Below are 24,630 nucleotides of genomic sequence, written 5' to 3' on the forward strand. Positions count from 1 at the left end.
TTGTATGGTGGATGCTCCACATAATCTAAGCCCAAAGATAAAGAGATTAAAAACATGTAATTTATCAAAACTACAAAAAATGTGTATGATTGTTGATATGGTGATGTTTTCTGTAAGAAGATGTTTATTTCACTTTAATTTATGGAAGGAGTCTCCAGTGTCAGCACTTTGTTACAGTCAGAGCTAAAGCTGTAGCTTTAAGTTTTCTGAAAAGGACAGAGGAGTTCATGCTTTGCAGTTTATCTGTAATAGGACAAACTGCTTTTTTTTTTTTTTTTGCCTTATTTAGGGTTGCCACCCTAAATTCCGTAAAATACGGAATCGTCCTTTATTTCACAGCACAACATGAAGTTACCTTAAAATATAATATAAATGCCTCAGCTCTCATGTAAGAAAAAAAAAACTATTAATACTAGTACTGTGTGCAGGCAGTCTCTCCTGAAGACTAAATGAAACATTATAACCTAATAAAATAAATGGCTCAGGCTTCATAGAAGAAGAAAAACAATTTGAACAGAATCTCACAGTATGATGCTGAAGCTGCCTAAACAATGGAAAATAAAATACCATTTTGGCAAAAATGTTGGCATCCATTAATTTCTTGTATTAAGTAAAAAAAAAATAATGTAAAGTGCACACAGTCCTTCACTGTAAACATAACGCACTTTCAGTAACAGAATTTAAGCCTATATAAACACCAGACATGTGGACTCGAGTCATGTGACTTGGACTCGAGTCAGACTCGAGTCACCATTTTGATGACTTGAGACTTGAAATCCCTAGATGAGGAATGACTTGCAACTCGACTCGGACTTGCACGCTGTTGACTCGAGACTTGACTTGGACTATACAGTTTTAGCTTGCAATGACTTGGCGTATCAGGTATAAATATTCTTTTTTTACCCCCCCTCGATTTTGAATCCAAGTACACTCATTATTTGAATGCGGTGTAGCTCCTTGTCCTAGGCTACGGCAGCTCAATCCACTAGCACTAGGTGTCACTCAAGCACTTCAACTGGCTCAAATGAAAAACCAAACGGTGATGGGCAATGAGGACGCTGAACATTGATGACGCTGAATGATGAACGGATGGATAAAAACATGATTCCCCGCGTAATTTCCTTTGGATTTAAAGAATACTCCAATACAGATGGCAAACGCATTGCAACGTGCAGAACATGTGGAGCCACAATTTCGGACAGCCAGTCAACCACATCAAACTTCATTCGTCACCTGAGGCTGCATAAGGACAAGTAAGTAACAAAGCTAGGCTACAGCTAGCAAGAATCTGTACAGGCTAGTTGGTGGCTAGAAGTGGAATGTGTTAATATATTAACGCTGTCAAGGATTTGTTTTGCTTTGCTGAATATAAAATAGTGAAGTAGATTTTTTATTGGATTGCTTTTGTGTTCAGTCTAGTGTTAGATTATGTGGGCTAGGCTACCAGTTAACACACATTGGGAAGGCATAGCCAGAAGGTGGTGATTTGGTCAGAGCAGAGAATGTTTACAAGATTGTTATAAAGGCTCTGGTCAGAACGACACAGACTTATGATAAGAACCGGACAGCAAAGGATAAAACGTGAATCAAATAAACAGTTACCCAGGCTGCAAACTAAGTATGTAAAACAGAAGTTCGCTCTTTGCAATGGGAAAGTCAGTGCTTGTCATGAAAGGCATTTAAACCACTGAGACGAGATGACTAGTAATGCAAGTTAAACCAGGCGTTTAACTGTTTGCTACGTACTGCACCAAGTCGTGGACACTGTGCGATGTGTGTTATTAGTGCTGGGATTACGTGTCATCAGAGACATTCAATTCTATTCTCTTCCTCTCTCTGGTGTCATGTAGGCAATGTGAATAATGGGCCATTTGGGCTATGTAAAATGTAAGCTCAGCTGACGTTTTATAGCGCAGTACATCCCGACAGATTGGAGTGTAGCCTACTCCGACGCGAAGCATTATCCCACAGTCTTACCCAAACGACAGGGCACACAATGCCTCTACATAGCGTGGCTTTACCAGTGCATTTATTAGTCTCTGGCGAGAAGCCAAATTCGCCAAAAGCACGCAACTTGGATCTGGAGGATTCCGCTGAACATTCTGAAATTCACAACAATTGTTTATTCTACTTTATTATATGGCTCTCTAGAATGTTGCCAGGGCTTCATTCTCACATTCTGGCCAGAGCCCTAGAGGACTCTGATTCTAGCTACATCGTCACAACATTCTGTGTTTACTGAGGCTACCGGTATTTTAGCGAGTGTTTAGTGAATGCATTGTGGTCTAGCTAAACTGCTTAAGGGAACATCCTGGCTGGCTTGTATTAAACATTATACTGTATATAAACAAATATGTTCAGATTAAATTAACTCAGACTTTGATATTGAAAATGATAAAAACATGTTAATGTCTACATGATTAAAAACAGAAAACAAGTAGGCCTACTAATTTTACTTTTTTTTTCTTGTTTAGATTTGCAGAATATCTGAAGAACAAGATCATCCCAAGTGAGACAGAGCAGCCGTCCATTTCTGGATTCCTTACTGCAAAAGATACACAGTACAATGCTACCCACCCACAACAAAAAGCCATCACAAATTCAATACTAACAGATTTGGTCATTGGATGCAACATCCCTCTCTCAGTAGTGGAGAACAGATATTTCCGGAATTTTTTGTCAGTTAGTTGGTCTCTCTCACACACACAAACGTACTCAAGTCACGTTGTATTGTGTTAAAGGCATGTCATGTTGTATGTTAGGACAGTGCCTAACTTCAGAAGGAAAACCATTCTTTGATTCTAAAAGTACACAGATCATCTGTTAGCTTGGACTTTGAGTTTCATGTCTTAAAATGCACATGAAAAGCATTTTTATGTGAAAAATGACATGAATGAAATGAAAAGAAAATGATTTTTGTTACACTGTACCAGTACTAGTTTTGTTTAGAATTTTGTTTTAATTTCTCACTAATTTTCCAATAAAAAAATTTAAGGAAATGGTCATACTTTCACTCATTCTCACACCCTTAGCCTCAGATGTACACTGACTCACTCAAACTAAACTCACTGAAAATTTAGGATGCTTTACTAACGTTAACTAACTAATCATTGTTTCCTCTGAGATTCTTTGATTGTCTTGGGGCACAAGCTCTAAAACATTTTAAAATGGAAAAGAATGGATGTACTGTAGTTACTTGTGCTGACTCTATGAATCATTGACATTACATTACATTTAGCAGACATTTTTATCCAAGGTGACTGGCAAAGGAGGACATACACTGCAGTGTGGAGAGGTAATACATTTGTGATCAAAAATGTGTTGATTGCCTGTAGAATAAATGGTGACTTGTTAGGGACTTGGAAAAAAATGAGACTTGGACTTGGACTCGACTTGGCTTGGGTAGGACTTGGACTTGACTTGGTCAAAAGTGCCTTGACTTGTGACTTGACTCGGACTTGAGTGGTAGGACTTGAGACTTACTTGTGACTTGCACATTAGTGACTTTGTCCTACCTCTGTCCAATAGACATGTCTGTCTCACACATATCAACACTAAATCTAACAATAATGAACAAAATAAAACAGGAAATACTCCGTTGCGGGATCCACCCAGGACACAAACCCCTCCTCTCTGTGTCACGCTCTGTGCGTCTGTGCCTGGCTGCCTGCGTCACTGCGTGTGGTGCTGTCACGGTTGCCTAGAGACAGACAACACACACCGGCGCTGCTCAAAAAACCCAGGCCTTTTGAAAATGTCTGCTGCACTCATAAGGAGTGAGCTCCTGATCACTCTAAACTTTGAGCAGTCCTGTTCAGAGTTTTACAACAGCGCTTTGAAAGACAAAGAGTTACTCAGTGCAGCAAGGAGTAACAAGAAGTACACTTGGAAAAAGAAGTGAGGGAAATCTGTTGACTGTTTAAATCTGGTCTACTCCACAGACAAGAGAAACACAACAGTTCCTGATGAACTCAGGACTGTTGAGGGAAGGAGTAATGTTTTGCACTTTCTTATTTTCTGCATTCTTGAATAAGCAGACTAATGCAAGGCTGACACTTGCACAATTCCGTGGCACGCATTGGCACGACTCGAGTCGTGCCAGTGCGCAAACTAGTCGTAAACTGGCGTGAAGTGTGCGTAAACCCGTCGTGACTGCGTGCCATGTCGGGACGAAAATTTTGAAATGTTCAAAATTTTGGTCACGACAAAATTTCGCGACCGGGTCGTGAACTATGCGCAAACTGTTCGTGATCTCGTCGTGAACTCGTTGGGACGATGCGGGAGGATGCGTGCCAGTGCGTGGAAGTGCGCGCACACTTTCCTTTGTGTCTTTCTTCAAAGTGGGGTTGCTTTTTCTTGCTCTTCTGCCTCTTCCAGCCTTTTCTGCTGCTCTTCAACAATGGCTAGAGCAGCTGCCAGGTATAGGCATCTTCTCTTCTCTGCAATGATTGTGTCTCTGGTATTCAGCATGTTGTCTCTTCCACAGCCAATTCAAAAATGACCAGGGGTTGGGGAGGCCCCCTTTTTATATGGGGTGCCCAAGTTGGCACGACGCCGTCCGAATTGCGCAAACTCGTCGTGCCAATGCGGGAAGTGCGTAAACTATGCGCAAACTATGCATGAACTCGTCGTGCCAGTTCGTGAATGTGGACCGGCACGCATTCGTGAACTCGTCGTGAACTATGCGTGAACTAGTCGTGAACAGTGTGGGAGCCTCCCAGTTCGTGCCCCAAAATGGCACGACTTGCCACGACAAAATCGTGGCCAAAAGTCATGCAAGTGTCAGCCTTGCAATACATGTTTGTTGTGTTTTAGTTGTTTTTTGTTCTCTTTTTTCCTCTCTAAGTAAAAATGTCCCCAAGGTTCACAAAGAGAGTCCCTACACCAAGAACAGTTATGCACTTACATTTACAGTGATATTAAGTTCTCAGTATATTTAGATTATATTTTAAAAGTTCATTGTTGCCAACTTGTACATTATACATTTTTACAGCATTGGCAATAAAGCATTTCAAGCTTTAAGTATGAGTAATTGCTTTCTTGATCATCCCTTTACTAAAAACACCTACAAAATAAAACATACCACTGCTGAGGGCACCCCACCCCATGGGAGTCGTGCCCGTGGTGGTCATGGCCCCAAGGAGCCGTGGTGGGCGTCCCTTATTTTTATTTCTGAATGGTGGCAACCCTAGCCTTATTACCTAAATAAGAGAGAGGGAGAAATCAAGGCTGGTGAGGAAATGCCTGTTTATAGCTGCAATATAACGCATGTGATAACAGGGACACCACACTTGTTTTGTCGATGCTCCACAACATTAAATGGTAACTACAAATGGATAAAAAGTGTGATGTTGTTCAATAAAAAATTAGAAATTATCATCACTGGCAAATTGCTTAAGTATCGGAAGAATGAAACACTTCGGTACATGATGTTATCAGGAAATAATCACCTGTATTAACAGTAACTCCACCATCACGCCACCTCATCATTAATTATTTATCATATTGGTGTGATTTATTCCTTAAGTGTACATGTACAGTATAATACACTGTGTCTGAAACTAGAAGTCTTAAATATGAGAAATGTAAGAAATTATCTTCACTTGATTACAGTGTAAATACAACATCGATTGGACAATAAATAACTTATAAATACTCTAGCTGTAGGGCGGCACGGTGGTGTAGTGGTTCGCACTGTCGCCTCACAGCAAGAAGGTCCTGTGTTCGAGCCCAGCGGCCGGCGACGGCCTTTGTGTGGAGTTTGCATGTTCTCCCAGTGTCCGCGTGTGTTAGGACTAGGACTGTTTTGGCCTCTAGAGGCCGCTGTTATTTCCTTTTCATGTCGTGTTTATTTTGGCCTCTAGAGGCCGCCACTGTTCCTGTGTTTTGTGTTTGTGTTAATTGCCTAATTATCTTCACCTGTGTCCTTAATTAGTTTGTCTATTTATACCCCTGAGTTCTGTCCTCTTGTCACGGAGTCTTTGTGCTGTTATGTTTATCTCCAGTTTCCTTTGTACTGTGTTTTTTGATCTTCTTAGCTTTTGTATTTTTGCACTTTGCTTTTCTTTTGGATTATACTCTTTGGTTTTTTTTTGTCTTTTGTTTTGCCCTGTATATAGTTTAAATAAACCTTTTGATTCTTTTTCTACTTCCGCCTCACGCCTCTGCATTTGAGTCATCCCCCTGGTGGCCTAGTGGGGGTTTGCTGGATTATCACACCAACGAACCAGGTTCGAATCCCAGCAAAACCCTAACAGACCCTGTGTCCCGGATTGTGGCCCCTGTCCGCTGGGGTATTGAGGAGGCTGTCCGACGAGCCCAACGCCAGGACCCCGGTCCTGGGACGGGGCTACCAGGCCTCTTGTACGTCCCACATCAAGCCCGGGCCAAGGTTCTCCAGTGGGGTCACTCTTCCCCTCTCACCGCCCACCCGGGAGCTCAGAGGACCCTGGACTTCCTGAAAAGACGCTTCTGGTGGCCTAACATGGAGAAGGAAGTAAGGTCATTTGTCCTGTCCTGTGAGGTTTGCACCAGAACCAAGAACCCACGACAGCGTCCCCAGGGTCTCCTGCATCCTCTGACCATTCCCCGGCGTCCCTGGTCCCACGTGGCAGTCGACTTTATCACGGGTCTCCCTGAGTCACAAGGTAACACGGTCATTTTGGTCTTAGTTGACAGATTCTCCAAGGCCTGCCGCTTCATACCACTGTGCAAACTCCCCTCTGCTCTTGAAACTGCGAAACTTTTGTTTAATCATGTCTTCCGAGTCTTTGGTCTTCCACAGGACATCGTCTCAGACCGAGGGCCCCAGTTCTCCTCCCGAGTGTGGCACGGGTTCTGCAAGGTCATCGGAGCCACTGCCAGCCTCTCCTCTGGGTTTCACCCACAGTCCAATGGTCAGACGGAGAGGCTCAACCAGGACCTGGAAACCACCCTGCGAGGCCTGGCTATGGATAACCCGACATCGTGGAGCACCTGGCTGCCATGGGCGGAGTACGCCCACAACACCCTGCAGTCATCGGCCACCAAGCTGTCGCCATTCCAGTGCCAATTCGGGTTCCAGCCACCTCTGTTCCCGGACCAGGAGGAGGACGCGGGGGTGCCCTCGGTCAACCAATATGTGAGACGGTGTCGCAAGACCTGGAGCAAGGTCAGGAAGACCCTCATACAGACCTCCAGAACCAACCAGACTCAGGCCAACCGCCATAGAAGACCTGCACACGCTTTCCGCCCTGGGCAGCGTGTTTGGCTGTCCACTAAGGACCTTCCACTGCGGGTGGAGAACCGCAAGCTTGCTCCTCGCTACATTGGCCCCTTCAAGGTGGTGCGCAGGGTGAACCCTGTCTCCTACCGGCTCCAGTTGCCCCGGACTCTGAGGATCAACCCCACTTTCCATGTTTCCCTGTTACGGCCCGTACTGACATCTACGTATGCCCCTGCCCCTAGGAACCCCCCACCCCCCCGCATCTTCCAGGGGCAGACTGTGTTCACTGTGAATCGCCTGCTTGACTCCCGCCGGGTCCGCGGCGGGTTGCAATATCTGGTGGACTGGGAGGGCTATGGTCCTGAGGAGCGCTGCTGGGTTCCTGCTCGGGATGTCCTTGATAAAGAACTATGTCGGGACTTCCATTCGGCCCATCCGGATCGCCCTGGGAACGTCAGGAGACGCTCCTAGAGGGGGGGGGTCCTGTTAGGACTAGGACTGTTTTGGCCTCTAGAGGCCGCTGTTATTTCCTTTTCATGTCGTGTTTATTTTGGCCTCTAGAGGCCGCCACTGTTCCTGTGTTTTGTGTTTGTGTTAATTGCCTAATTATCTTCACCTGTGTCCTTAATTAGTTTGTCTATTTATACCCCTGAGTTCTGTCCTCTTGTCACGGAGTCTTTGTGCTGTTATGTTTATCTCCAGTTTCCTTTGTACTGTGTTTTTTGATCTTCTTAGCTTTTGTATTTTTGCACTTTGCTTTTCTTTTGGATTATACTCTGGTTTTTTTTTTTGTCTTTTGTTTTGCCCTGTATATAGTGTATATAGTTTAAATAAACCTTTTGATTCTTTTTCTACTTCCGCCTCACGCCTCTGCATTTGAGTCATCCCCCTGGTGGCCTAGTGGGGGTTTGCTGGATTATCACACCAACGAACCAGGTTCGAATCCCAGCAAAACCCTAACAGCGTGGGTGTTTTCCGGGTGCTCCGGTTTCCCCCACAGTCCAAAGACATGCAGGTTAGGCTAATTGGTGGCTCTAAATTGACCGTGAGTGTGAATGGTTGTCTGTGTCTATGTGTTAGCCCTGCAATGATCTGGTGACTTGTCCAGGGTGCACCCCGCCTCTCGCCCATAGTCAGCTGGGATAGGCTCCAGCTTGCCTGCAACCCTGTAGGACAGGATAAGCGGCTACAGATAATGGATGTATGCTCTAGCTGTAAATACACAGAAATTAATACAAACCCAAGTCAGAATTTTGGGACGGTATGTTGAAATTGAAATTAAAACTGAAAACAATAATTTGTAAATTTTGACCTGCATTGCACTTGAAACATAACAAAAGCACATTTATTATTATTGTTTGTTTTTCCTCAAAATAAACACATTTAAATTTTGATTCGTGGAACACATGTCCAAAAATTTGGGACAGTAAAGCATTTACCACTTTGTAATGTTGCCATTCATTCTCTCATCACTTACAAGTTGTTTATGGATGGAAGACACCAAGTAATGAAGTGTTTCAGGTGTTATTTTGTTCCATTCTTCCTGCAAACAGGTCTTAAGGTGTGCAACAGTACAGGGTTGTCACTGTCATACTTTCCACTTCTAAATTCTCCACACATTCTCTATTGGGGACAGAGGGGACACACCCTCTTCTTCCATCGCCACGCCTTTGTAATGTGAGCAGAATGTGGTTTTGCATTGTTTTGTTGAAATCTCCCTGGAAAAGATGTCGTCTTGAAGGCAGCAGATGTTGCTCCAAAATCTCAGTGTACTTTTCAGCATTAATGCTCAATCACAGAAGTGTAAGTTACCTTTGCCAAGGGCACTGACACAACCATGACAAACCCTGTCTTTTGGACTTGTTCCTGGTAACAATTTGGATGGTCCAGAGCACACAGTCTCCATTTCTTCCAAAAAAGACCTGGAAGACTGATTCTTCTGACCACAATACACGTTTCCACTGTGTGATGGTCCATCCCAGACACCTTTGAGCCCAGAGAAGTCAACAGCCCTTCTGGACACAGTTAACATAAGGCTTCCTTTTTGGGCAGTGAAATTTTAACTGGTATTTGTGAATGTAACTCTGTATTGTAGCTTGACAAAGGTTTGCCAAAGTAATCCCAAGCCCATGTGGTTCTATCAGCTATAGATGAATGGCAGTTCTTGATGCAGTGCTGTCTGAGGGATTGGAGATCGCGGGTGTTCAGATTAGGCTTGAGCCCTTACCTGTAGTAACAGTAACTCCACCATCACGCCACCTCATCACTAATTATTTATCATATTGGTGTGATTTATTCCTTAAGTGTACATGTACAGTATAATACAGTGTGTCTGAAACTAGAAGTCTCAAATATGAGAAATGTAAGAAATCATCTTCACTTGATTACAGTGTAAATACAACATCAATTGGACAATAAATAACTTATAAATACTCTAGCTGTAGGGTGACATGGTGGTGTAGTGGTTCGCACTGTCACCTCACAGTAAGAAGGTCCTGTGTTCAAGCCCAGCGGCCGGCGACGGCCTTTGTGTGGAGTTTGCATGTTCTCCCAGTGTCCGCGTGGGTGTTCTCCGGGTGCTCCGGTTTCCCCCACAGTCCAAAGACATGCAGGTTAGGCTAATTGGTGGCTCTAAATTGACCGTGAGTGTGAATGGTTGTCTGTGTCTGTGTTAGCCCTGCGATGATCTGGCAACTTGTCCAGGGTGCACCCCGCCTCTCACCCATAGTCAGCTGGGATAGGCTCCAGCTTGCCTGCAACCCTGTAGGACAGGATAAGTGGCTACAGATAATGGATGTATGCTCTAGCTGTAAATACACAGTAATTAATACAAACCCAAGTCAGAAAATTTTGGGACGGTATGTTGAAATTGAAATTAAAACTGAAAACAATAATAAATGCTTTACGCACCAAAATTCCTCCAGATTCATTGACTCATTTAATGATGATATGCACCACAGAGAGTGAAATATCAAAATCCCTTCCTGTCTTTCTTTGAGGAGCATTGTTTTGAAACTTTTCAGTCATTTTCTCACACATTTCTTGACAAACTGGAGATCCTCAGCCCATCTTTGCTCCTCAAAGAGTAGGCCTTTCCTGGATACTAGTTTTGTCCCAAATCATGATTACAGTCACCTGTTGACATCACTTTTTTCAAATCACATCATTATTGAATTGTTTTACCTTATTACTTGCCCTAAATTGCCTTGTCCCAACTTTTTTGGAATGTGTTGCAGGCCTGAAACACAGGAATGGATGTATATTAACAAATTAAATGAAGTTGACCAACAAAACATGAAATATCTTGGGTTCATTCTGTTTGCAATGAAATACAAGTCAAAGTAAATTTAGAAATCACTGATTTTGTTTTTTTATTTGCATTTTCCATTTCTGAACTTGATTTGGGGTTGGATATATAAAATTATAATATAATGTTTCGAACTAAACATCTGAACTCCATCAAATGCTGTAAAGTCATATTTATTTTGTTGAATAAAGCAATTTTCGTAAACTATGATACAAAAGATAATGAGAGTTAAACACAAATTCACTGGAATGGAAACATGGGTTTAATGTGTTTTAAATAAAAATAGTACCTCTGTACCTGGCCCAAGATGCAATCTGAATCAGAATATTTCATTTCAACTTTTGCAAATTCTTCCAAATTATTGTTTAGTTCTAAATATCACTTCACCTCAGATAGATAGTTCCACTCATCTAACATCTTGGTGTAATTATTTATTATTGATAGCATTTCCTGGCTTTGTATTTGGTCTTTTGTAGTTACTCTGTGACTCTGTAACCAGGGCTTTGTAAAATAAATTGTTTCTGTAAGAAACCATAACTGCTGACAAATCACTTTAATCACATTCACACAAAATGGAACTGGTCACATCACGGTAACTACACCTGTAGAGGAGCAGAGAGAGGAGGCTTATGCTCCTCACATTTCAGTGATGCTGTTACACTGACTGTATCCGGTGAGTGTGGAAGGTGATTTCAAAAAAAAAAATTTATAATTAGACATGCATGAAAAACTTCTTACTGTGTATTAAATAAATCTCAGAAAATAAACCCTAGTTTTATGTTTCCTGTTTAACAGAGAGACCACCGCCAGTACTGAGTGTATCTCCACAGAGCTGGCTGGCTGAAGGAGACTCAGTGACTCAAAGCTTTGAGGTTACAGGCTCCTCTACAGACTGGAAATTCAGCTGGTACACAACTGTTCCCTACAGATCCGGATTAACTCAAATAACAAATAGTCGTGGCTATAACATGTCTGAGAGGAGCTCCACAGACAGCAGCAGAGGATCTGGAGGCAAATACACTCTCAGTCCTGCTGCTCTGAAACACACAGGAGTTTATATGTGCAGAGGAGAGAGAGGAGAACCAGCCTTTCACACACAGTACAGCAATCCACAGCCTCTATGGATCACTGGTGAGGAACATTAACAATGGGTTTGGGTTAAATAGAGTATGATATGGTGGTGCGAATGTAAGATGAGATTCATTCAACATTTATTAATCTGTATAAGGCAGTTAAAGAGCCCTGCACTGTAAAAAAGAATAGTTGAGAATACTTGAAATTTCAAGGCAACAGTCTGCATTAATAATTTTATGTTTTGCCAACGATGTGCCCATGATAATCCAAACTATGATAACACTGTTATCTTTATTAAGAATTCTTAATTAAGTCAATTTTCAATTCCTCATTCTGCCAACATAGATTTCTCTTTTTGCTGAACAGTGGCATTCACAGTAGTACAAAAAGGCAATTGAGGTTATCACAATTTTTTGGGGGGGCTTTTTCACCTTTATTTGGATAGGACAGTGTAGAGACAGGAAATGAGCAGGAGCAAGAGCACTCAGGAAATGACCTCAGGTCAGAATCAAACCCAGGCCCCCAGATTTATGGTATGGCACCTTATCCACCTGAGCCACGACAACATGAACTTCAACTGGAGAGAGAACCACATTGCCCAGCCCTTGCATTTGGGAGAGGAAACCACGTGTCTTGGTCATTCAGAGCATGCGCTGAATAAACACCTGTGACAATTATGTATTTTCAATTCAGATTATTCACTATTGTATATTTACACATCATTGAGGTGCACCCTATCAGTTTGATGTGGATTTTTCTTGATGTGGATAATTCTAAAAAATAGACTTATGCTTTGTTCAAGTAATTCCATATTCACAATTGAATGGACAAGAAAATATGAATAATTATTAACGAACAGAAAAATCCACATCAAACTGATAGGGTGCACCTCAATGATGTGTAAATATGCAATAGTGAATAATCTGAATTGAAAATACATAATTGCCACAGGTGTTTATTCAGCACATGCTCTTAATGACCAAGACACGGGGTTTCCTCTCCCAAATGCAAGGGCTGGGCAATGTGGTTCTCTCTCCGGTTGAAGCTCATGTTGTCGTGGCTCAGGTGGATAAGGCGCCATACCATAAGTCCGGGGACCCGGGTTCGATTCCGACCTGAGGTCATTTCCCGATGTCTCTCTCTCCCGCTCATTTCCTGTCTCTACATTGTCCTATCCAAATAAAGGTAAAAAAAAGCCCCCCAAAAAAATTGTGATAACCTCAATTGCCTTTTTGTACTACTGTGAATGCCACTGTTCAGCAAAAAGAGAAATCTATGTTGGCAGAATGAGGAATTGAAAATTGACTTAATTAAGAATTCTTAATAAAGATAACAGTGTTATCATAGTTTGGATTATCATGGGCATACATCGTTGGCAAAACATAAAATTCTTAATGCAGACTGTTGCCTTGAAATTTCAAGTATTCTCGACTATTCTTTTTTTACAGTGTGAATACTGGTAGAGTTTGGTGACCAAAGCCATGTGCTGTCTTTTTGTGCCATCTCTGCTCCTCATTTTGTCATTCACTGAAAAAAATAACTCATAAGATTTACTTAAAAAATATATTGTAAGTATTTGCACACAAATTATTTAAGTAAAATTTAATGCTGCAACACCAAGTAACACTCACTTGCCAGTATTAAGTAAATTTTACTTACCATAAAACATAACAGTTGTGAAGATATTAAGTAACATTTACTTAATTACATCTAAGTTTTCAGTTATATCGTCTCGTCTTGTCTCATCTTCATGCACTTATCCGGGGCTGGGTAGCGGAGGCAGCAGTCTGAGCATGGAAGCCCAAACTTCCCTTTCCCCAGACACCTTGGCCAGCTCCTCGGGAAGAACACTGAGGCGTTCCCAGACCAGCCGAGAGACATAGTCCCTCCAGTGTGTCCTGGGTCTTCCCTGGGGGCTCCTCCCAGGGGGACATGCCTGGAACACCTCCCCAGGGAGGCGTCCTGGAGGCATCCGAAAGAGATGCCCGAGCCACCTCAGCTGATTCCTCTCGATCTGGAGGAGCAGTGGCTCTACTCCGAGCTCCTCCCGAGTGACTGTGTTTCTCACCCTATCTCTAAGGGAGCACCTAGCCACCCTGCAAAGGAAATTCATTTCGGCCGCTTGTATCTGCGATCTTATTCTTTCGGTCATTACCCAAAGCTTATGACCATAGGTGAGAGTCGGAACATAGATTGACCGGTAAATCGAGAGCTTCGCCTTTTGGCTCAGCTCCTTCTTCACCACGACGGACCGGTAAAGCGACCGCATCACTGCGGATGCTGCACTGATCCGCTTGTCGACCTCACGCTCTATCCTTCCCTCACTCGTGAACAAGATCCCAAGATACTTAAACTCCTTCACTTGAGGCAGGACTTCTCCACCAACCTGGAGAGGGCAAGCCACCCTTTTCCAGTCGAGAGCCATGGCCTTGGACTTGGAGGTGCTGATTCTCATCCCAGCCGCTTCACACTCGGCTGCAAACTGCCCCAGTGCATGCTGAAGGTCCTGGATTGAAGAAGCCAACAGGACATCATCATCCGCAAAAAGCAGAGATGAAATCCTGTGGTCCCCAAACAGGATTCCTTCCGGACCCTGGCTGCACCTAGAAATTCTGACCATAAAAATTGAACAGAACTGGTGACAAAGGGCAGCCCTGCCGGAGTCCAACATGCACTGGGAACATGTCTGACTTACTGCCGGCAATGCGAACCAGACTCCTGCTCCATTCGTACAGGGACTGGACAGCCCTTAACAAAGTGCCCCGAACCCCATACTCCCGAAGCACCCCCCACAGAATACCATGAGGGACACGGTTGAATGCCTTCTCCAGATCCACAAAGCACATGTGGACTGGTTGGGCAAACTCCCATGAACCCTTGAGCACCCTATGAAGGGTATAGAGCTGGTCCAGTGTTCCGCGACCAGGACGAAAACCGCATTGTTCCTCCTGGATCCGAGGTTCGACTATTGGCCAAATTCTCCTCTCCAGTACCCTGGAGTAAACCTTCCCTGGGAGGCTGAGAAGTGTGATTCCCCTATAATTGGAGCACACTCTCCGGTCCCCTTTCTTAAAAAGAGGGACTACCACCACAGTCTGCCACTCCAGAGGCACTGTCCCCAACTGCCACGAGATGTTGCAGAGGCGTATCAGCCAAGACAGCCCCACAACATCCAGAGACTTGAGATACTCAGGGCAGATCTCATCCACCCCTGGTGCCTTGCCACCAAGGAGCTTGCAAACCACCTCAGTGACTTCAGCTTGGGTAATGGATGAGTCCACCTCTGGGTCATCAGCCTCCACCTCCTCAATGGAAGACATGACGGTGGGATTGAGGAGATCCTCAAAGTATTCCTTCCACCGCCCGACAATGTCCCCAGTCGAGGTCAACAGCTCCCCACCCCCACTGTAAACAGTGTTGGCAGAGTACTGCTTCCCCCTCCTGAGGTGCCAGACGGTTTGCCAGAATTTCTTTGAGGCCGACCGATAGTCCTTCTCCATGGCCTCCCTGAACTCCTCCCAGTTCCGAGTTTTTGCCTCCGCAACTGCCTGAGCTGCGGCACGCCTGGCCTGCCGATACCTGTCAGCTGCCTCCGGAATCCCGAAGGTCAACATGGCCTGATAGGACTCCTTCTTCAGCTTGACGGCATCCCTTACTTCCGGTGTCCACCACCGGGTTCGGGGATTGCCACCACGACAGGCACTGGAGACCTTGCAGCCACAGCTCCGAATAGCTGCATCTACAATGGAGGTAGAGAACATGGTCCACTCAGACTCAATGTCCCCCGCCTCCCTCGGAAGCTGGGAGAAGCTCTCCCAGAGGTGGGAGTTAAAGACCTCCTCATTACTTTCTAAACAAAAAAAAGCATGGAATTGATAAACTGGTCTCCTAACGAAATTGACACAGTTTTCTCGACAAGAAGCCTGGGTTCGGGGGAACCCGTCTGTCCTGCCGGAACGTTTGCAGCTGGTTACATGATGGATGCTTGGGAGCGGTGGTGGGTCATGTGCCTGGCGATTCTTTCTGTGGAGGACATTGAAGATATCTACCTATTCGGAACCATGATTACAGGACTTTTGCTGATTGGATTAGGCATTGCCCTGGTATATTGAGTAAATCAGACAATGGTGACAGCTGTTCAAAGCCCCACAAAGCTGCCTGATATGATTGGAGTGGTGGGCAAAGCTGTTGGCACTTGGACTGTGGACATTCAGAACTTTAACCACAAAATGGTTGTTATCTCGGAGCAGCTTTCAGCTTTGCAAGGAATACGTTTTTCGGAGATCAATTTGAATTTGAATAGAATGGACGGAATGGACAGATATGGATGAGCAGTGTGGACATGCAAAGACTGCATCTGGAAAGACCAAACAATTTATATCTTATCAACATTCGGCTCCCTGAGACAGCACCGGCCTCGGTTCAGGCCATTGCTGAGGCAACATTTCCCCCTGAAGGTCACTGCCGGGAGACACTCTCGCATTCCTTCTCTAACTTTCCGCGGTCACCATTTTTACCCCCAGTGTGACAAGTGGGTGCGTGACCAGCACCTTAATGGCTGCAGGAGCGGACGGCTGCTTGCTTGTGCTGGATTACCTCCTCCCCTCCCCCATCCCCCTTCCCTCCTACCCCTGATTCCCCCCCTCAAGTCCTGTGTTTAAAGTGTACTTGTGTTGTTGTGTGCTTATGTGCAAAGGTTTTTTAAATGTTCCCACACTGTACTCCTGACAGGAGCATAGTGGGGGGTGTTCTTTTTTCCTTATCTCTCCTCATGTTGTGTTTCCTTTTTATCTTCATCCCTGTCTTCCTGTCCTGTCTACCCTATGTCAATTGTATGTTGTATATGTACGGACAGGTTGATGGCTAATTTCGCTGGTACATGTGACTAGTGACAATAAAAGGCATCATCATCATCATCATCAGAGTGCTCGGCCAGACATTCCCAGCAGACCCTCATCATACTTTTGGGCCTGCCAGGTCTGTCCGGCTTCCTCCTCCGCCAGCGGATCCAACTCACCACCAGGTGGTGATCAGTTGACAGGTCATCCCCTCGCTTCACCCGAGTGTCCAAGACATAGGGCCGGAGATCAGATGAAATGACAACAAAGTCAATCATCGACCTCCGACCTAAGGTGTCCTGGTGCCACGTGCACTTATGGACACCCCTATGCTCAAACATGGTGTTTGTTATGGACAAACCGCGACTAGCACAGAAGTCCAATAACAAAACACTACTCGGGTTCAGATCGGGGAGGCCGTTCCTCCCAACCACGCCCCTCCAGGTGTCACTGTCATTGCCCACATGAGCGTTGAAGTCCCCCAGTAGAACAATGGAGTCCCCAGTCTGAGCACCTCTCAGTACCTCTCCCAGGGACTCCAAGAAGGCCGGATACTCTATACTGCTATTCGTCCCGTAGGCACAAACAACAGCAAGAGCCCTCTCCCCAATCCGAAGGCGCAGAGAGGCGACCCTCTCGTTCACTGGGGTAAACTCCAACGCATGGCGGCTGAGCTGGGGAGCTATAAGCAAGCCCACACCAGCCCACCACCGCTCACCATGGGTGACTCCAGAGAAGTGGAGAGTCCAGTCCATCTCGAGGAGCTGGGTTCCAGAACCCAAGCTGTGTGTGGAAGTTAGCCCGACTATCTCTAGCCGGTACCTCTCAACCTCCCGCTCAAGCTCAGGCTCTTTCCCCCCCAGCGAAGTGACATTCCATGTCCCAACAGCTAGCCGCTGTGTTCGGGGATCAGGTCATCGAGGTCCCTGCCTTTGACTGCTGCCCAATCCACACTGCACCGGCCCCCTACGGCTACCTCTGTGGGTGGTGAACCCACAGGAGGTCGGGCCCACATCACTGCTTTGGACTGAGCCCAGCCGGGCCCCGTGGGCAAAGGCCCAGCCACCAAGCGCTCGCATACAAGCCCCAACCCCGGGCCTGGCTCCAGGGTGGGCCCCCGGCTGTGCCATACCGGGCGATGTCACGGTCCTTGATCGATTGTTCTCCATAAGGGTTTTGGTGAACTGCTCTTGGTCTGGCCTGTCACCTAGGACCTGTCTGCCTTGGGAGACCCTAACAGGGGCATAATGCCCCCGACAACATAGCTCCTAGGATCATTCAAGCACCCAAACCCCTCCACCACAATAAGGTGGCAGTTCTAGGAGGAGTCAGTTATATTTATTTAAACAAATTAAGTAAAGTCTACTTGTTTTTCATAGGCAGGAACATCATTTTACTCAAAATTTTAAGTAAATTTTATATATCTGTATTATTTGCTGTTATGAAGTAATTTAGTAGATTTTAATTATTTTCTTGTGCTTGACATTTTAATTTACTTGGTTGCATTACGTTACATTCCTCATTAAAATTAGGCAATCATTGTCATTATCCTTTTGATAAATGTTACCAAATAATTTAACCAATACTCCATGCATTTTATCTTTATCACATATCACACAACTAAATTACAATGCAATTAAACTGTTTATTTTTTCATTTTAAACAGTTTAACAAACAAGAACCGTCAAAGTAAGTCCACTACCATTGTGGATTGAATTGCCCAATCTTTTATGGGGCAGCCATAAATTTAACATTGGCATGACTGACATAAAAAGAACAAGCAGACAGTATTACATAGTATACACTGCATCCAATATACACTATTATATACAATATACTCCAACTGTCCACAAAGCCCACTGGCTCCTCCAAAGGGCACCCTGAAAATGAAGAGATGCAATTTGTAGTATTAAAACAATGGTCTAAAATATTCAGCCACAATTTTAATATTACGTTATGATGGATGAATAAGGGAAAATAACAAAACAATTTTATATCATGCATACATTATTTTCTACTTGCCTGAATGATGAGAATAATATTCTGTTCTGATTTGCTTCCTGTTGATAGATAGAAAAATATTTTAATAAGACTTAATAAGAAATAAACTGTATCATGAACAAGCGTAAATGAACATTGTTTTGTATAGCTAAATAAAACAATTAACACATGACAGATTTATTTGCAAGTAGAACTTGTAATGAACAATCGATTCTTTCATTTAACTACAAAAACATGAATCCTGAGTAAAATAATACCCCCCCCCCCCCACACACACACACACACACACAAAAACCCTGCAGTGAGCTGTGCTGTGTGCATGTGATTGAGGAATAAACTTTTTAAAAGGTACAGTTGACATAAGTAGCAGATCACATGACAGTTATTAAAAAAAAGATTATAAATTCTGTTCTGTAAATACTGTTGCAAGAACAGTACATTCCACTCATATATTGGGATGTTTTAACATTTGTCAACAGAAAATGACGCCATGCAGTGTGCAGTAGTGGCAGTCACTTGAATTCAGTCGCACGCATGCACATGGATGGGCACATTTACAGTATACAACTTTAGTTGCCTCAGTTGCAGAAAATAGGTCCTATAACTAGTGAAATAACTGTCTACTGTGATGAAAAAAAAGTTGTTAACCCAAATTAGTGCAGACTGGTGAAAACATAGACAATTTATTATGAGTATCGATACTAAAACGGACACATTTGGTATCAAAAGTATCGGTCCGCACATCACGAAGTTGCTGTGGGCTTCACACTGCACAGCACAGCCATGCTACTAGCTGTGCTAACTAGCTTCTTGTCAAAAAAAGAAAAGAAAGAAAACTGCCAGCGATGTCTCTTTGTATTCTCAAGCTGGTGCTCTCAAAGACCTCTGGCGCTTCTGTCAGTAAACGTGTTTTAAAAAACTATTCTGGGGCGTTTCTCCCATTCATCAGCCTCTCCCCCTCATTCTCAATGCACAGCATTCATTCACTAATGGAACGTTACTTCACTGTCGCCGCCAAAAGTTTTACAGACAAAAAAACCATGTTCTACTATGTTGACGTCAGTTGATAAATGTTATAGTACCGTTACGTTGGTGCTTTTTTAATATCCTAACTTTAGTTATTTTTATCGGGAAAAACCATAGACTGTACCGTATATAAAAGAGGGAAAAACTGCAGCCCCCCCCCCCCCCCCCCCCCCACACACACACTTACAGGCTAGCACGGACCAATGTGGCGTTATGCTAACTTTAAATTAACTTATGAACAATGACATATCTTGCGTCAAACTACATGCAGACTTATATATTATCACAAATTTAAAATAGAACGGTAATAACTTACCTGCAAAATGACTGTCTTAGAGTAGAGTGGGGGGAAAAAGCCCCCCTTAAGGAAAATTCAGTTTTTCTCCAAGTTGAAATGAACCATGTGTTGTTTTAATCATAGTTTTTGACAACAGTGACATGAACAATAATGCCACTTAAAGTTTGCCTAAAGTTAATACTTAATTTTTTTTTTAACAAAAACAAACATTGTGCCAAGGGGGCCTTTTACCCCCCCAGTGGGGTAAAAGGCCCCTCGAGGTGGGGCAATAGGCCCCCTCACTCAAAAAAAGCTGTTTGGATAGCAAAAGTGTTTACTTAAGCCTATAATGTGAAAGAAACAAGAAAATATCCCTGAATTCATGAATAGATGCATTATTTTATTATATTTCGCATTTTAATTTCAATATAATTTTGTGTGGATTGAACATGAATTAACAAAGAACAAGCTATTCATTAATTCAGGGATATTTTCTTGTTTTTTTTGAGTGAGGGGGCCTATTGCCCCACCTCAGGGGGCCTTTTACCCCACTGGGGGGGTAAAAGGCCCCCTTGGCACAATGTTTGTTTTTGCTAAAAAAAAAAAATTAAGTATTAACTTTAGGCAAACTTTAGGTGGCATTATTGTTCATGTCACTGTTGTCAAAAACTATGATTAAAACTAAACACATGGTTCATTTCAACTTGGAGAAAAACTGAATTTTCCTTAAGGGGGGCTTTTTTCCCCCACTCTACTCTAATTATGATAAAAGGAAACGATGCCCCCTGGGGGCCATTTACCCCGCCATTAAGGGGGTGTTTTACTCCACAGACTACACTTTTACAAAAAAGGGTCTTACTTTCAAAATGTGATTCAACTTTTTATACCTAATGTATTTTTTAACGTACTGACTTGTCTACTCATACCACATACACAGCTGTGATATCTGACAAAATAGCAGCTATCTAAATACAGTTTTACTGATATCTGAAAATTATATCACTTACCATGAAATTTGATTTCTCTCCGCTGTGTTGCTGATATGCGATCCACAGTGGATATTTGTATATCCCCGTTGTCAAGCCAGTCCATAGCAACAATAGAAATGTAACTTTGCGCCATCTGGTGGTTATTTTAGGTAAAACAGGCCAGGGGCCTTTTACCCCATGGGGGTGTATTACCCCACTCTACTCTATGTGCTACACCTTGCTCTGTGATCCTGTAACGTCCGGAGCAGAGCCAGTCCTGTTGTACTGTGCGCATGCATCGTGCATGCGTTTCAAAATGCTACACTTTCAGAGTAAAGTTTATGTAGTATTTCTAGGTTTATGTACGTACAACTATTAAACATTTAAATAGTATGAGGAAACCTAAGTAAAACTCACTCTTCCCCCATAATTCATGTATTACGTTAATAAAATGTTTAATTTTACTTAAGAAACTCTAGTTCTTACTGAAACTTAAAAATACAAGGTAGAAATTATGACAGTTACTCTAATAGAGTTTACTGCACCAAAAAGTCAATTTTTTAAGTGTTGGTTTATTTTCCCTGAAATAAAGAGGACTAAGAAGATGATAAAGAGATGATTATCTGGGGTTAAACTTTTCTGTGTTATGACCCATGCTATGGACTGTGGCTTTAATTACTGGATTAATAAACAGAATTCTGAACACACATGGACTTACTGTATATCCTTATTGCATATTGCATTGATTCTTATTTCCATGACTGTCTTCTCTGTTTAAGGTGAATCTCCTCCAGTCTCTCTGATCATCAATCCCAACAGAACTCAACACTTTACTTCTGACTCTCTCTTACTGAGCTGTAACTCTACTGACCAGAGTCGTTCTACTGGATGGACAGTGAATCATAAAACACGGGACGAGATGTTAAACAATCCATTGTGCCAGTAGATGTTATGCATGAGAGAGAGAGATAGAAAGAGAGAGAAAGAGAGAAAGAGAGCGCAACATGAGAAGCTGCCAGTCAAGATTTGAATTTGGGACACATCATCAGTAGTATGCCCTTGATTCATGGGGTGTTTCGGCCTTTAGATACTATACACCCTCCTCAAAGGTGGCCAGCTACAGGTTGATCAAACCTGAGCTTGTGTCCCAAGCCCAAATCCCACCCTGTAGTTTGTTATGATACACACACAGTGAGGGAGTGTGTGGCAGCGGGGGCGTGGTCAAGCATCGGTCTGTGACCGGAGGACGGAGTCAGGGAAGGTAAGTGGCAGAATCACTGCACCTGATGTTGATTAACATGTGTTTGTGTGTCTTCCCCAGTGACTGTGCCCTATTTAAAGAGAGAGGGAGAGCAGAGGAGGGCTCCCTCCCGAACCAGACACCAGACGTGTGTGTGCGCAAGTGTCTGTCTATGTGTTTTCTGAGAGACCACTGAAAAGTGTGTAAAATAAAAAGGTTTACGAAACTTAGTTCTGTCCTGCCATCTTCTGTGCTCCTCCCACTCTTACGAACTGCCACAGTGGTGCTGAAACCCGGGATGTGGAGCGCAGAAGAAGAACAGCCCCATGGAGTCCTCCCCTTTCGCTGACCTGGTCCATGCCCTCGCCACGGCCCAGCAGAGCCAGCACCAGGCGCTAGTCGCCCAACGGAAGGAGCAAGAGCAACGGTTCGAGGCCCTGGTGTTGGCTCAGCAGGAAGATTGACAGGTGTTCCGGCACCTCCTCGCATCGGCGGGGTCCACCACCTCCACCGCCACGGGCCCTTCCCACCTCACCCTAATGAAGATGGGCCTGCAGGATGACCCCAAGTCCTTCCTCACGCTCTTTGAGCAGGTAGCAGAGACCTCGGGATGGCCAGTGGAACAGCGCACGGCACGCCTCCTCCCCCTGCTAACGGGCGAGGTGCAGCTGGCCGCGCTACAGCTCCCCGCCGACCGCAGGCTGGCCTACGCGGACCTTCGCCGGGCCGTCCTCCAGCATGTGGGGTGCACCCCTGAGGAACAGCGACAGTGCTTCCGAGCTTTGCACTTGGAGGAAGTCAGCCGGCCATTTGCATTTGGCCAGCAACTCCGGGACGCCTGCTGGCGGTGGTTGAGGGCCGACAACCGCGACACAGAGGGAAATCAATCAATCAATCATCGATCAGGTGGTACTGGAGCAGTTCATCGCTCACCTACCAGCAGGAACCGCAGAGTGGGTCCAGTGCCACCGCCCGGCGTTGCTGGATCAGGCAATCGAGCTGGCGGAGGACCATTTGGCAGCTGTCCCAATGGCAGGACAGCAGACAACCTCTTCCTCCCTCTCTCTCTCTCCCTCTCCTCCTGTGTCTCATACTCGCCCCGGTCCCCCACCGCGGAGGTGGGGGCCGGCGCCACCCCAGCCGGCCCGCCGCACCCGCGGTGCCCTCCCGTTTCTCCCTTCTGTGTCTGTCTCTACCCCCCAGATGAGTGAGCCCCAGAGCACTAGTGCAGAGAGGAAGCCCGGGCCGGTTTGCTGGTGCTGCGGGGAGCCGGGCCACCTCCAACAGCAGTGCTCGGTAATGGAGGTGGGCACGGTGGTTCGGATCTCTGACGCGCCAGGAGCCGCCCTCAATCGGGCCAGAGTGTATCGCATACCGGTGAGTGTCTAAGGGGATACATATCAGGCGTTGGTGGACTCTGGCTGTAATCAGACCTCAATCCACCAAAGCCTGGTTCCAGACGAGGCATTGGGGGGAGCACAATTGGTGAAGGTGTTGTGTGTGCACGGGGATGTTCACAACTACCCTTTAGTGTTGGTCCACATTCTTTTTTGAGGGGAAAAATTGAGAGTAAAGGCAGCAGTTAATCCTCACCTCACCCACTCGATAATTTTGGGGACTGATTGGCCGGGATTTGGGGAATTAATGAGTCATTTAGTGAAGACTGGGTCCTGCCGTAGTTTAGCAGGGGGAGGTCCCGGTGTCGCATTGGCGGGAGCAGCTGTCACAGAGCCATCTACATCATCTCCGCATCAGAGTGAGGAGCCACCGGCTCCTTCTCTTTCTATCGGGGAATCCCTTCTGGATTTTCCATTAGAGCAGTCGTGAGATAAGACTCTGCGGCATGCATTTGACCAAGTGAGAGTAATCGATGGTCAATCGCTCCAGCCAAACGCCACCCCGTCCTTCCCCTACTTCGCAATTATGAAGGATAGATTATACCGAGTGATGCAGGACACTCAGACTAAAGAGCAAGTCACGCAGCTTTTGATCCCAAAGTGCCGCCAGGAATTGGTATTCCAGGCGACTCACTTTAATCCCATGGCTGGACACTTAGGGCAGGATAAGACACTAGCCCAAATAATGGCCCAGTTCTATTGGCCAGGGATTTGCGGCGATGTCCGTAGGTGGTGTACAGTGTGCCGCGAATGCTAGTTAGTAAATCCAGCGGCCATTCCAAAAGCGCCTTTGCACCCTCTCCCATTAATCGAGACCCCGTTCAAAAGAATTGGGATGGATCTCGTTGGGCCATTAGATCGGTCAACACGAGGGTACCGCTTTATTTTAGTTCTGGTGGACTATGCAACACGATACCTGGAAGCAGTGCCTCTTCGCAATATCTCAGCACGCAGTATTGCAGAAGCGCTCTTCCGCGTCATCTCCCGAGTTGGAATCCCAAAAGAGATTCTGACTGACCAAGGCACCTCGTTTATGGTCACGTACACTGAACGAACTGTATGGGTTGTTGGGTATTAAGCCGATCCGCACCAGCGTGCATCACCCACCAACGGGCGGTTTAGTTGAACGGTTCAATCACACCCTCAAGAATATAATTAAAAAATTCGTAAGTGAGGACACAAATAATTGGGATAAATGGCTTGAACCCTTGTTATTTGCAGTGCAAGAGGTCCCCCAAGCCTCCACGGGGTTCTCCCCGTTTGAATTGTTATATGGGCGTAAGCCGTGCGACATTCTA

The 24,630-nt window shown here is 44.8% G+C and overlaps 1 protein-coding gene across 1 annotated transcript in view; it reads left to right on the forward strand.

The window, feature by feature from the left end:
* The window catches only part of LOC132885941 (uncharacterized), a 450,234-nt gene that overhangs the window by 45,405 nt on the left and 380,199 nt on the right, over positions 1–24,630 (forward strand). Inside the window, exon 15 of the mRNA XM_060920476.1 lies at positions 11,120–11,184. Coding sequence (XP_060776459.1) covers positions 11,120–11,184 — 65 coding nt within the window. The remainder of the gene's footprint in view (positions 1–11,119; positions 11,185–24,630) is intronic.

This window comes from Neoarius graeffei, chromosome 1, assembly GCF_027579695.1.
Source record: "Neoarius graeffei isolate fNeoGra1 chromosome 1, fNeoGra1.pri, whole genome shotgun sequence".
NCBI classification, from domain to species: domain Eukaryota; kingdom Metazoa; phylum Chordata; class Actinopteri; order Siluriformes; family Ariidae; genus Neoarius; species Neoarius graeffei.